Below are 14335 nucleotides of genomic sequence, written 5' to 3'. Positions count from 1 at the left end.
AGGGATAAGGAGGAATAAGAGAGAAGGCAGATTAAGGGAAGGACTAACCCTACGCAAAACAAGCTAATCATGGATGGTAGATTTCATGGAGGGGTTTAAAAGGAAAGAATGGAAGGATAAGAGCCTGTGACTGGGCTCTGAGTGAAAGAAAGTAAGGAGAGAAGCAGGTGGCATCAAACTGAGGGCACTAGTGCTAAGGACACTCCTTTTCCCTCACTACTATTTTCTTCTTAATAAAAAGAGGCAGAAAATTATTTTCAATGTCATGATCATCCATGATTCTAGAGGACTCTTGTTGTGGAAAGTACTTCTATTTTCTGATAGAGAGATATGATAATCAAGACATATTTTGGCAGGGTGGGTGTGGGAATGGTCAATATGGGAATTTGTTTTGCTTAATTATGCATATTTATTATAAGTGTTTTATTTTTCCTTCTTTTTAATGGGAAAAAGGGAAATCAGGCAGAAAGAAGGTAGGGTTTTGTTCATGAAAAAATGAAAATAATTCTCAAAAGGAAGTAGGTGTATTTGAAAGGTGTAGGTTGAATGAAGCCAAGACCAGGAGGGAAACAGTCAATTGGGAAGGGGGGTGGAAAGAGAACTATATCAAGTTTATTTCATAAAGTTTTCATTTCCAAGATATATAAGGAACAGTTTCAAATTTATAAGAATAGTAGGTTTTCCTCAACTGATAAATCAAAGGATATTAGCAGGCAATTTTCAAAGGAAGAAATCCAAACTATTGTCAACTACATGAAAAACGTTCATCATTAGAGAAATCCAAATTAAAGCAACTCCAATGTTCCACCTCATACATTCAAATGGGTAAAGTTGACAAAAATGGAAAATGACAAATGTTGAAAGTGCTGCAGGAAGGCAGACTCATTAATGCACTGATGGTAGAGTTGTGAATATGTCCAGCCGTTCTCAAAGCAATTGGGCACTATGCCCCAAAGTTACTAAAGTGTGCATAACCTTTGACAGAGGCCTCACTAATCCTTACTACTAGGCATATATCCAAAAATGGTCAAAGAAAGAACAGGACCCATATGTACAAAAGCATCTATGGCTGCTCTTTTTATAGTGGCAAATAATTGAAAACTGAAGTGATGCTGAAGAAATAATGTCCTATGAATGGAATATCATTGTATTACAGGAAATGACAAAAGGCACAGTTTCAGAGAAACCCCAAAAGCCATTTATGGAGTGAGGATAACCAGGAGAATTATTTATACAATAACAACATCATTGTAAAGACAAACAACTGTGAAAAATTTAAGAATGTTGATCAATCCAATGACCAATCATGATTCCTGACGATGAGGGATGTTACCCACTTCCTGACAAAGGTAACAGACTCAGAATGCAGAAGATCTATGTTTTTACATAACCAATGTTGGAATTTATTTTGCTTGACCATGCATATTTATTGCAAGGGATTTTCTTTTTTTCTTGTTTTTAGGGGTAAGAGGAGGTAAGGAGATCAAATAATTACTAATTAACTGCAAAAATTAAAGAAAAGAAAAAATATATAAGTTGGATAATAAAACAATTTCCTTTTAAAACTGAACCCATAACTTTTTATTCATAAAGTTTGTTTCAACAAGTTTTCCTGCTTCTACAGTACCCTAAAATGTTTGAACTGGTTCCATAATTGCTTTGGTTAGGTATGGCACACACCTAAAGAGGTGGCAGTGCCACACAGGAATTCTCAAAAACAACTTGAAAACAAAATTTTTATTTCACTTTGAAAAAGTATATCCTATAAAAGTTTAGGAAGAAAGGAGGCATCGTATGATCAAATGTGAATAGGGTATTACAAGCACCCAGAAGACTCTAGGTGTCATACAAAGGGCATCTAAAGGGGAAAAAAAGCATCTTTACATACAAGTTATGGAGGAGTTGGAGAGAAAAGCTGTGTTCCAGAGGGGCAATCCGACCCACGGCCAGGCATGGTGCTCACGCTTGTGGGGTGGCTCAGAAACCAAAGGAAAACTAGATTGTCCCCACTTTCTTTCCCATCAGCTAGCCCCACGTGCCTGAAATCCTCATCATCAGTCAGCCTTTAGAGCGAAGGCACTGGCTTCGAAAGGGCCTCCAATGAAATGTACACAGGTTACCAGGGATATCACCTATCCGAACAGATTCGCTAATTAAATTATCTGGAAACAGAACAAGGGATGGCTACATTTGGACAAAGCAAGGAATCGGCTGAAACCTGGTGGATTATTAGAAACAATACTGTTCCACTACTAGAATTTTTTTCCTCAAGTAGTTTTACAGAATCTTCCAGCCCATACAGATCATCTCCTGCAGCTCTAAAGGCAAAAAGTTCTTTTTAGTGTAAGTGGTGTCAAGTTATTCACCAAAGCCCTATTCTAATGCCCTGTGGCATCATGGAAATGACCCCAGGCATTCAAAGGCTATGGCAGTGGATCACAAGGTCTGGCTTCAAGGATAGTCCTGGCACCAGATTATCAGCTGTTAGAAAGCCATCCGAGCTAAGAATACCTATTGTCCAGACTATGACATGCAGTTGGATGGGCAGCACATGGAATTAGTCCATATCTCTTGGAAAGGCACTGCAGGTGGACAGTGAGCTGGGCCCAGAAATGAATGGAAGGAGAAGAGCAGGCTGGATTGCATTTGGGAAATCACACAGTACTTTCAATGAACCAGAGCTGCTCACAGCTGCAAAAATCCTTCTTTTTGACAGCAATAGGCTCTCAGTGATATTCTATGACTGAGAATCATAGACCACTACCATCTCATAAGAATAAGAAGTGTGGGTGATTCAAGGGAAAATGGAGAGAAATAGGGTAGGTGTAAGGCAGCAGCCTTACTAACATTGACTTACATGCATAAAGTGGTATAAATGGCATCATCAGGAACATACGTGACAGAAAAGCAGATGGAAAGCCTGGATGGCACACAGACAGCTACAAAATATTTTTTTAAATAGTATTGCTGGTGGACCTTCTATGGGGCATTTATGAAAAAAATAGAGACAAAAGTCACATAAGATGAGAGAATATAGATAGATTATGATTTTCACTGGAGGAAGGAGCACTCATACTGTTGATAAAATGATGGAAACACTGAAGTAGTGAATTAAGTAGTGAAGAAGTTAACAAGGTCATATGAAAGAGGGCATGGAAATGATAGGCTCTCATCCTATTAATAAGAGGCTGCCCAAGATTACTATGTTCACTTCATTCAGACAATGGGCAAGGGACCCTTGCCCATTGGATATGTGTTTAGTGGTTTCAGCTGAATCCCTAACTGAAGGTTAGGCCTAACTTAAAAAGGAAGAAAAATGACAAAGCCAGAAAGGGAAATGATTTTTAATTGATTTAAAAAAACCTCCACATCATTCAGCTTGGTAGATTAAAATTCCTATTAAAGTCAGGCTTGTGTCTATGTGTGTACAACATAATAAATGAATCTTTATGTTAGACCTGGAGAATGAAGTGGTAACAAATAGAGCCAAGAAAGATTTTCACAAGGGAAACAAACAATTAAGTAACTGTAATGCATCATTAATTAACAAAATTAAGTTAACTCCTATAGGAGGAGATATGAAAAATGCTGGAGTTGGGTCATCACTGGTGACGACATTCTCTCATCTATGAACTGCCTGAATGGCACTTTGGGGCCCTGATGCCCCTCCTTTTCATAAGCCTGGCATTGCCAAGTGACATAAAAAGGTCTTAGGGAGGTCTGTGCAGACAATCCTTAGGGAAATGTTGTACAACAACATATAAAGGATTTAAGTGCTTTGTGTCTCAGTTGAATCAGCTGTGAAACGGGAGCACAAAATACAAATGTGGGGGAGTCCCCCCTTGTTTATTAGAAGGAACATTGTGTGGTGGGTAGAAGGAGAATTGGGTTTGAAATGAGGAAGATCCCAGAGCTGGTTTGGTTATTGGGTATGTGTGATCTGGACAAGTCACTTCCTATGTCGGGGCTTTAATTTCCTCTTCTGTAGAATGAGAGGGTATGAAGGGATGATCTCAGGGGTAACTTCTAGTTTTCAAACCTATAATTCTATAAATATTTGTGACTAAAACACGAGAGTACAAATGTACTCCTAGCACACTTTTGGCATTATCAGTCAGCTATCACAAGGCAACAGTCATAACCACAAGAATTGTACTTATCCGCGTGGAGGAGTCAATCACTAAGTTAGGTGCATTCATTTTTCAGAGGCATTTTGGATAACATACTACAAACTCATTACTATGCCTGAATGTCTGGAAAGAATAAAGCTGCATGCAATTTTGTTCACATTTCTAATATAAAATATTTTGAAACTAGGTTTAAAATCACCTTAGTCTTTGACTCCCTTACCCCATCCCTGCCCACACGCACACACACATACACAGACATGTGCATGCACACATACACACATGTGCACGCGCACACACACACAGTATTGCCGTTGCTTTGGGGCTCCTAGGAAACCTGCAGCACATCACATTTCAGCTACATAAATGGGGTGGATGTTGTGTTAACTACCCCCTTTGGTGACACTTCCAGCTCCCAATTACTAATACACAAAATCACATTATCAAATCAAATCAAAAGGTCCATTATCACAGCAAATGAACCCAGTGATAAGGATGAATAAGCAAAGAAACAATTTTATTTTCCTTTAACAGGGCAGTCTTCTATTTCAGAAAAAAGTACCCAGTGGAGAATATTGTGAATCCACACAGCATAGTATGGTTAGAGGTCTTGCTCAAATTCTGAAATTGCGTCATTTTGCATAGTGAACCCATGACCTCCCTGTTATTAAGAATATAACACAGACACAGACTGTTAGAACTGGAAGGGAACTTAAAGATAATTTTAAAGTGGAAAGGTTGAAAATTCAACATAATTCAATAAGATTTACTGAACACCTACTATGTGCCAGGCACTGGTAATACAAAGGCCCAAATCAAACAAGTCTCTGCCCTCCCAGAGTTTCTATTCTACTAAGGAGTAAAGAGAAGTGATTTGCCTTATGGTCACACAGCTACTTACTAAGAGCCTGGCCCTTACCGAATCTTAAAAAAAGAGTTTGAAAGTCACTGCTTAACAGTGGAAGAGGATGATGAAGGTTACCTACAGTCACCCTGAAGTAAGACAGAATCCAGATATTTCCTGCTTTTGAGGGTGACTACAAAGCTTGCTATGTCCTTTGGACACTGCTACCAATAACCTCTCAAAAGCACATCAGTGCTTTCTGGGCTGCTGCTAACCTTTACTTTGGGGCATCCATGATCTTGTCAGCATGAGCACTTACCCTAGAGTAAATGACCTGTATATTTCCTACTTCATGTCAGCCTCTACCTGAAGAAATCCCACTCCGTAAGCCTTCCCAAATTCTCACAAGCCTTCCTTAGCTGACTATAATATGATTGATTGTCATAGGAAAAGGCAATGGAGAATGTAGAGGGCACCATGTAACAAGAGTCGATGGGATACTGATTAGACAGAATAATTTAACTAATTCAAAGCAGATTAAAACATGACCTTCTGAGTATGGAGGTGGAGAATTGAGATTCTACTTATAGCCTAGATGATCTCTCTTCCCTTCGCTTTACATAAATAACTTGTTCAAGAAGATGGGCTAAGAAAGGGAGGTGAGATATGGAGAAATGGGACAATAGCTTGAGTTTGTTGTTGTTTTCAGGATGGAGGAGATTTGGGTATGTTTGAAGACAATAGGAAGAGAACCAGTCAGTAAGGAAAAGTTGAAGATTCAAGAAAGAAAGGGAATGATTATTGATGAAATCTGCTGGAGAAGAACAGGAGGCAATGGAATCACAAGTAGAGGGGTTAGCCTTGGAAAGAAGAAGGTTCACCTTTTTGTTGGATACTAGGGGAAAAGAGAGAATGGCAGGTGATACCAAGGGATTTTTAGAAGAGAATGAAAAGAGTTTATGTAGAAAAAAAGGAGAGGGGAGTCTAGGTGGCACAGTGAATAGAGTACCAGCCCTGGAGTCAGGAGGACCTGAGTTCTAATCCAGCCTCAGATATTTAACACTTACTAGCCATGTGAACTTGGGCAAGTCACTTAACCCCAACTGACCTCCAAAAAGCAAAAAGAAAAAGAAGGAGATCATGTTTAATATCCTCAATTTTTTCACTAAAGTGGTTAAGGGGCCTGGATGAGAAGGGGAAGGAGTCATAAGGAAAGGTTTAGAACAGCTTCCACGAAAGAGAATCAGGGACTCAATTAGAGAAGAATAAAAAGACTACCCTACTTCAATTTTGTCAGAGGGGGGCAAATCACAATTTCTAATTAAAGAAGTGGAACACTTGTGGGTATTAATGAAATCTAATATATAAACTTCCCTATATGTGGCTCGGGGGGAGTAAAGGAATAGGTCATGACATTCAAGGGCTGAAGAACTAGGAAGCTGGGAAGCCTGAAAGAGTGTCCAAGTCATATGTTCTTAACCTTGTCTTCTGTGTCATGGACTCTTTGAGCAGTTTGGTGAAGCCTTTGGCTCTCTTCAGGCAGTTAGGTGGCACAGTGGATAGAGCACTAGGCCTGAAGTCAAGACGACTCATCTTCCTGAGTTCAAATGATGTGTGACCCTGGGCAAGTCACTTCACCCTGTTTGCCTCAGTTTTCTCATTTATAAATGAGCTGGAGAAGGAAATGGCAAACTACTCCAGTACCTTTGCCAAGAAAACCCCAAATGAGGTCACAGAGAGTCAGACATGACTGAAAACGACTAAACAACAATAGGCCTCTTCTAAGAATCATGTTTCTAAATAATTAAAGGAAATGCAAATAAAGGTGTATTTTCTTCCTATCCAAGATCAAGGACTCCCTTTAAATATATCCATATTGAAATCTGTGAACTCCAAATGATTGAGAATCCCTGCTCTAAGTGGCTATTAAAATCCCCTAGACAAAGAGCTGAGGAAGGAAGGATGACATTGAGTAAGGAGGGAGAATGACCTGCGCAGTAGTACTAGTACACTAAGTACACCGAGTACACAAAGTAGTACACTACTTTGAATTGGCTGAAAAATTTTAATTCAGCATACTTTGAAATAGGAAAGAATGCTGAGTAAAGGAGGTAAAGAGAATATCTGGAAGTGACAGTAGGAAGCAAGAAGAATTCTGACTTCTTCTCCACAACCACTACATCAAAGACTATGAAACTAATGGGAAGAAAGCCAGAGATTCAGAATCAGGAAGGAAACCCAGTCTCAGTGAGGCCTAACAGGCTGAAGTATGAAAGAAAGAGGTCCTAGATAAAGAGAAATTTTCATCATGGAATGGGAATTCCAGAGGGCACAGTAGAAGGGGTAAGCATGGTTTCAATGGGACATTGGTGGAGTATGGTTGCTGGGGATGAGGATGAGATAACAGGAACAAGGGGGCAAAGGACAGTTTTCTGCTAATGAGTCATGACTGATATGCAGGGAGAGAAACAAGAAAAACTTGAGGCAGCAGTGGGAGGCAAGTTAATAGAGAAGCTTACTATCTCCAAGGGGTGTTGTGAAGAGAGCTAGACCAGCTTAGAGTCTGTTCCTTTACCTGGGTGGAGGGAGGCCAGGTGATGGGGGGGGGGGGCGAGGGGAAGGCAGGCAGACAGCTATCTATACCCAAATGTATAAAATAAGGGAAATTAGAATGGTGAACCCAAGATCCTAATACAAGGGGGGCAAATGTGATCTCACAGATGTCACTAAGACTTGGTGGGAGGAGACCTATGACACTGGACACTATGACACTAGTCTTAGAAGGACTAGGCCTCTGAAACGGTATGTCTCAGAAAAGGGACGGTATAGGCATAGGGTAAGGGAGGGCAGAGTGGAATTGTATTGTATGTGGACAAGATATGCTTATATGATGAAATCCAGGAACTGGAGTTGAGGAGAATGATGGGAAAGCCTTTGGGTAATCTTCAGGAGATGGTGACAAACAGAAGAAAATTGTCATCATAGTTTACTATATGCCACCTGGACAGAAAAAGGAAATAGATCAGAAGCCTGGCAAAGAGTCATGATATAGCAGTGATGAGAGACTTCAATTATCCAGAATTATCTAGCACTCTCTCTCTCTCTCTCTGGAAAAAGCAGAACATTTAATAATTTCTTAACTAGCTTAAATGATAATTTCATCCTTCAGAAAGAGGGGAAAAAAATGAAACTAGTCTAGACCTGACTCTCCCAAATAAAGAAGAATCAGTAATTAGTACAGAAATCATGGAGAAGTGACCACTCCAGGTTGCACAGTCTCATAGGCATCAACCTAGGTTTGGGAAGAACAGATTTCAAAGGGCTCAGAGAAGCCATGGGTAAGAGCCCATGCACTTGAATTTTCTATGGAAAGTCAGCCCAAGACATATGAGAAATGATTCTGATGAAAAGGAGAACCAGTATTTACTGAGCCACCATCGGTGACCTCTGAAAGATACTGTAAAATGTTCTGTAGAATTAGAGGAAGAGAACTGTACTGACATTCAAAACAAGGAAGAGAACAGAATCTGCAAAGCATAGCCCAGACAGACTTGCACTGACCAAGGCCAAATTCTGACAAAATTCTAGAACACGTTAGTAAAAGGGTGGTCATTGAACAGCAAGAGAGGGGAGCAATGATCACAAAGAGAGATCCCAAAGCTTCCTGAAAAACAGGAGCATTTGTATAGCATGTTAAGATCTGCAAAGTACTAGACATATGCTGCCTCATATACAACTCTGTGAGGTAGGCACTATCATTATCCATGTTTTACAGATGAAGAAGCTGTTACCTTTAGACTAAGAAAGGTCAAGTGACTTATCCAGGGTCATAATAACTATCTGTGACAGGATTTGAACTCAGGTCTCCTTTACTCCAAGTACAATGTCCTATCCACTGAGCCACCTAGCCACTACTCTAAGAAGTGCCTGGTATATAGTAGGTGCCTAATAAATGTTTATTGCTTAATTGATTTCTCGTAGACTTATTTTGCATGACTCCATAAGTTAGCCCTAAGAACAACAGATAGTACCTACCAAGAGGCAGATGTAGGTTTTCCATAAAGAACTTCCTAACAATTAGACTGGTATAAAAGTGGAATGAATTACTTTTCTTTTCTCACTCCTGTGTTCTTGTGCTTGGAAAAATCTGGCGCCCTCCTGCTGCCATAGCTTCCCTGACTCCCCTTCCCAGTACTGGTGGCATGTTGTCCCCTAGCCTCAGATTCGCTGCTTGTGGTGAGACTGTTGAAATATACTTAGCACTTCATTGCCACTTTTCTGCTCTCCCACCATCACACTGGAATGTTCCTCCTTTGAGGCTCACTCAATCCATGTCCATCAGCCAATGAAGATTCCTGTAACTACTGTCTATTGACCTCCAGGACATTCCCCTTCTTTCCTCAATGAAGTCAGTGCCTAGCTCACAGTCTTTCTCTCCTCCACAATTCTTACCCTCGTACCAGGGGACTTCAACACATAATGATATTCCTTTTCGCACTTTAACCTCAAGAGTTTCTCAGCTTACTCATTTCCCATGGCTTTAGCTACACCTACAGAAGGTCATACTCTTGGCCTTGAAATCACCCCCAAATGCACGACTTCCAACTTCGTGCACTATAAAATTCCCTTATCTGATCAGAATCTGTTGGCATTCCATCTCTCCCTCTCTCTTGCAACCCCTGACTCCCTCTTTCATTCTCACCATAACCTGCAATGCCTCCAATCATAAGTTCTTTCCCAGCCCATCAACCTCCACCGGCTCCACTCTCTTCCCTTCAACGTCTTGACCCCTTAGGGAGCCAATTCATCTCTCCACTGTCCTCTTCTCTGAAATCCCTTGCCTTCTTAGACCACCAATTTTGTATCACCAAGTCTCAGCCTTGTTTTGCTCCTACCCATCCACTGCCTTCACTCCTATTGATAGTTGATGAACAAAGCTGCAGAAAATCTTGAAACACTGCTGAAGGGGGGGCACTACAACTTTATGTTACAGAATCTCAACTGATTCTCTTATATGCCACTTAACCAAACCTTTCCATATAGCTAGCATTTATTAAGTACCTACTAAGTGCCAGGAACTCAGCTAAATGCTTTACAATATTGTCTCATGTGATCCTCACAACACCCCTGGGAAATAGATACTTTTATTATCCCAATTTTGCAGGTGAAGAAACTGAGGCAAACATAGATGAAGTGACTTGTCCAGCATCACATAGCTAGTAAGTGTCTGAGAATGGATTTGAACTTAGGTCTTCCTGACTCCAGACCCAGAAGTCTATCCATTTCACCACCTAGCATCCCTCTTCAACCTCCCACGGATCCCCTTCTCCCACTCTCTCAGCTGAGAAAGTTGACTCATCTTTCACTGAAAACAATTTAGACCATTCTCCGAGAGCTCCCTCTTCTTCACCCCTCATTTCACATCATAAAGATGTCTTTCCCCACTAACATCCTTCATTCCTGCCTCACATGAAGAGGTGACTCTTTGTCTTGCCAAGGCTAACCTCTTTACATCTAGAAGTGATCCCATTCAATACTGTCTTCTCCATCAGGTTGCTTCCACTGCCATCCCTACTGTCTAAGTCACCTTCAATCTCTCCCTGTCTACTGACTACTTCCCTACTGCCTACTGCCTACAGTCTGACCCATGTCTCCCCAAATCTCAAAAAAAATCCTCATTTGACCTATTCGTTCCTGATAACTATCATTCTGTAGTTCTATTCCTTTTCATGGCTAGACCCCTGGAGAAGTTCATCTATAATCAGTGCCTCCACTTTCCTCTCACTCCTTACTTAGATCTCTGCAGTTTGGCCTTTGATATCATCATGAAACTGCTCTCTCAAAAGTTACCAATGATCTGATCTTTTCACTGCCATATCTAATAGCCTTTTCTACAGCATTTTACACTGTTGATCACTTTCTTCTCTTTGATACTCTTTTCTCTAGGTTTTCAGGACATTTCACTGTCCAGATTCTCCTCCAACCATTCTGACTACTCCTTTTCAGCCTCTTTCACTGACCATGCCCACTAATAGTGGGTATTCCCCAAGGCTCTGTCCCAGACCCTCTTCCCTTCTCCTTCTATGCTATTAAATTTGATGTTCTCATAAGCTCCCATGGATTCAGCTATCATCTCTAAGCAAAGTGTTCTCAGACCTGCTCATTCATCTCAAACCTTTTCTTCACCAACTATCTCTCAACTCCAGCTGCCAATTGGACACCTTGAACTAGATGTCTCACAGACATCTTGAACTCAACATGTCCAAAGGTAAACTCAACATCTTTCCCCAACCCCCCCCCCCTTCTCTTTTCTTTTTCTGGCATTCATTCACAACCTAGGTGTCATCCTCAACTTCATTCTCTCTTGCATTTCTCATCTACTCAGTTATTAAGTCCTACCTACTCTACCTTTGTAATATTATTCATATATTCCCATTTCTCTCTTCTGTCATTAGCACTAACTACCCTGATGCATGTCCTCATTACCTCATACCTGGACTATTACAATGACCTGCTGGTTGGTCTCCCTGCCCCAAGTCTCTCCCCACTCCAGACCATCCTATACTCGGCTGCCAAAGGGAGCTCCTGAAAGTGCAGGTCTGACCATGATACTCCCTAGTCAATGAACCCTAGTTGCTCCCTATTACTTTCAGGATCAAACATAAGATTCCATGTTTGGCTTATAAAGCCCTTCAAACCTAGCTTCTTCTTACCTTTCCAGTCTCCTTAACATCCTTCTCCTTTCCATGTACTCCGTGATCCAATGCTAGCAGCCTCCTTGCTGTTGCTAATGCACGCCACTCTGTCTCCCAACTCCATGTATTTTCATTGACTGTGCCCCATGCCTGGAATTGTCTTCCTCCTTTTCTCCATCTTGTGGTTTCCTACAAGTCTCAGGTAACATCCCATGTTCCATAAGAAGGCTTCCTTGGTCCCACTTAATGCCAGTGCCCTTCCCTCTTTGATTATCTCCAAGTTATCATGTACATAGCTTATTTATACAAAGCTGTTTGCATGTTTTCTTCCTCATTAGACAGTGAGTTCCTTGACAGCAGGGTCTGGATATTTTGGTGGGAGGTGGTAGTAAGGGGAATATTTATTTGAATCCTTGGCACTTAACACATAGTTAAGTTACATAGTAGGTATCTAATAAATTTTTGTTTATTTGACTTGACTTGGTGAATACCTCCTTCCTGGAGGTCTTTAATCAAAAGCTTTAGAATTAGGCTCTAGCTTACTTTACTAAGCTTATTATATGCCATTTGCTTTAATGCTCTCTACATGCCAGCCCAACTGCCCCATTTACTGTTTCCATCTCTCATTTCCCTACTTTTTTCCACAGGAGGCATTCCCTTCTCAGCTTCACCTCTTTGAATTCTTAGCTTCCTGCAAATCTCAACTCAGGTGGTATATACACCTCAGGAAGCAAATCCTGATTCTCTCCCTGCCTCAGTTCAGTTTCTAGTGCCTTCCCCCACCCCAGAAATGAATTTGTTTACATTTTGCATTTAATGTCTATTTTTATGCTGTTTCCAGTATGCCCTCCCCAATAGAATGTGGGCTCGTAGAAGGAAAGAACTGATTCATTTCTGTCTCTGTATTCCTCTGTATTCAGTGCCTGGCACATATTAGGCACAGAAATGCTTATTGAATAGACAAGTGATCTTTTGTTGGATATGCTGAAAAGGGAATCGTGGCTTAATTTGAGGTTAGGATACACAGTCTCTGAATTCCCTTCTTTTTTTTTAAATCAATTGGGGTTAAGTAACTTGCTCAAGGTTACATGGCCAGTTGTTTCTGGGTGTGGTGCTAAGTATCTGAGCCTGGATTCGATCTCAGGTCATCCTGACTCTGGGGCTGGTGCTCTTACTCACTGAGCCACCTGCCCACCCCTAAGCAATTGGGGTTAAGTAACTTGCTCAAAGTTACACGGCCAGGTGTTTCTGGGTAGGTGCCAAGTGTCTGAGCCCTTATTCAATCCTAGGTCATCCTGACTTTGGGGCCGGTGCTCTTACTCGCTGGGCTACCTGGCCGCCCCTCTGAATTCCCTTCTAACCCCAAGATTCTGTGAAATGATAAATCCACATTCGAGACACTGTTTAAATACCTGAAGTATTGAAACAAATATTTTAAATTTTAAACAAGTATTTATACATTTTAAGTACTTAATTCATAAATAGCCTTTGAGTTCAAAGAAGAGGCTATTGAGTGAGACCCAACATAACATAGGGGGAATCTATCCCCAGGGGTTGGGACAGTCACCTGGGATCTCATGTCTAGTCTCAATGACTCCCTTCTCATCCTTTGATTCATTGGAAGCCTTAGCAGAGGCAGCAGCCTCTCTCACCTCCACCTTCTATAATCCTCGGCTTTGATTTCGCAGGGATTCCCAAGCTGATTTATGAGGCCACTCTTGAAATCAATTGCTGCGAGGCAGCAGCTTTAGACATGTCTAAGTTCCTTCAAAAAAAGCTCCCGTACATCTTGTCCTTGTATACCCTGGCTAGGACCTAAGACAGCAACCATATCCCAGAGCAATAAGGTGGGGGCCACTCCCATTCTCAGATATGGCACTATGAAAAATGACTCGTCCACAATATCATCTGTGAATCTGAACAGTGAAAATGCCCTGAGAGTTAGTATAACAGACAGAAATAAAGTTCTTACTTTTAAGTGATTTTTAAGTAACTAACAAAACAAGAGATGGAAGGAGGCAATTTTTTCCTTACCAGTATACTCAGTAAATCAACTGCTTCTAAAATGATTTCTTGGTGATCAGGAATGATCACTCCCAGATCCTCAAGTCCTTGATTTGTTATGCGTAGCAGCTGTTCTCCATTGACGTTTTCACCCTCAAAGTTACCAATGTATTGTTGGATACAATCATCAAGACCTGGGAAAGACATGAAAAGCCAGAGAAGGAAGTCAAAGAAAATAGGGATTGCACTTCCTAGGGAAAAAAAAAAAAACACATCCATTTACCTGAACAAGCAGGAAAACAGCTGGTGCTGCTAATACAAAGCTGCCCTTTCCAGTACTGATGTTACATTTGCCCTGTACCTACCTCAAAGTCAGCATCCTTTGTTCCTTAGTTCAAAAAGACTGGGGATGGGAAGAACTGAAAAACTGATTGGTGGATGCCTCTACCAGTGATTGAAAAATTAAATAAAGGTGATACAGCAATAAGTTTGATGTTTATGATTAATTGCAGAAATGTAGGCTGGGCATTAGACAAATGTTTCAAAGTATAAAAAATAGTAGTAATTGAAAATCTGCCTTCATTGTACATATACCATGGCTAAATGGTATCAGCATCTTTTATCATCAAGCCAGAATAGTAGGCTTGTGTTGTCACTTTTGTTCT

At 40.9% G+C, this 14335-nt stretch overlaps 1 protein-coding gene across 1 annotated transcript in view; it reads right to left on the bottom strand.

Moving 5' to 3' along the window:
- LOC138145738 (connector enhancer of kinase suppressor of ras 2-like) overlaps window positions 1-14335 on the bottom strand; it is a 558854-nt gene that overhangs the window by 379159 nt on the left and 165360 nt on the right. Inside the window, exon 2 of the mRNA XM_069067369.1 lies at window positions 13701-13864. Coding sequence (XP_068923470.1) covers window positions 13701-13864 — 164 coding nt within the window. The remainder of the gene's footprint in view (window positions 1-13700; window positions 13865-14335) is intronic.

Source organism: Petaurus breviceps, unplaced genomic scaffold, assembly GCF_028583685.1.
Source record: "Petaurus breviceps papuanus isolate PSGF00001 unplaced genomic scaffold, PetGlider_PUasm1.0 90747, whole genome shotgun sequence".
Classification (NCBI taxonomy): Eukaryota; Metazoa; Chordata; class Mammalia; order Diprotodontia; family Petauridae; genus Petaurus; species Petaurus breviceps.
This window is presented reverse-complemented; position numbering and strand designations above follow the sequence as displayed.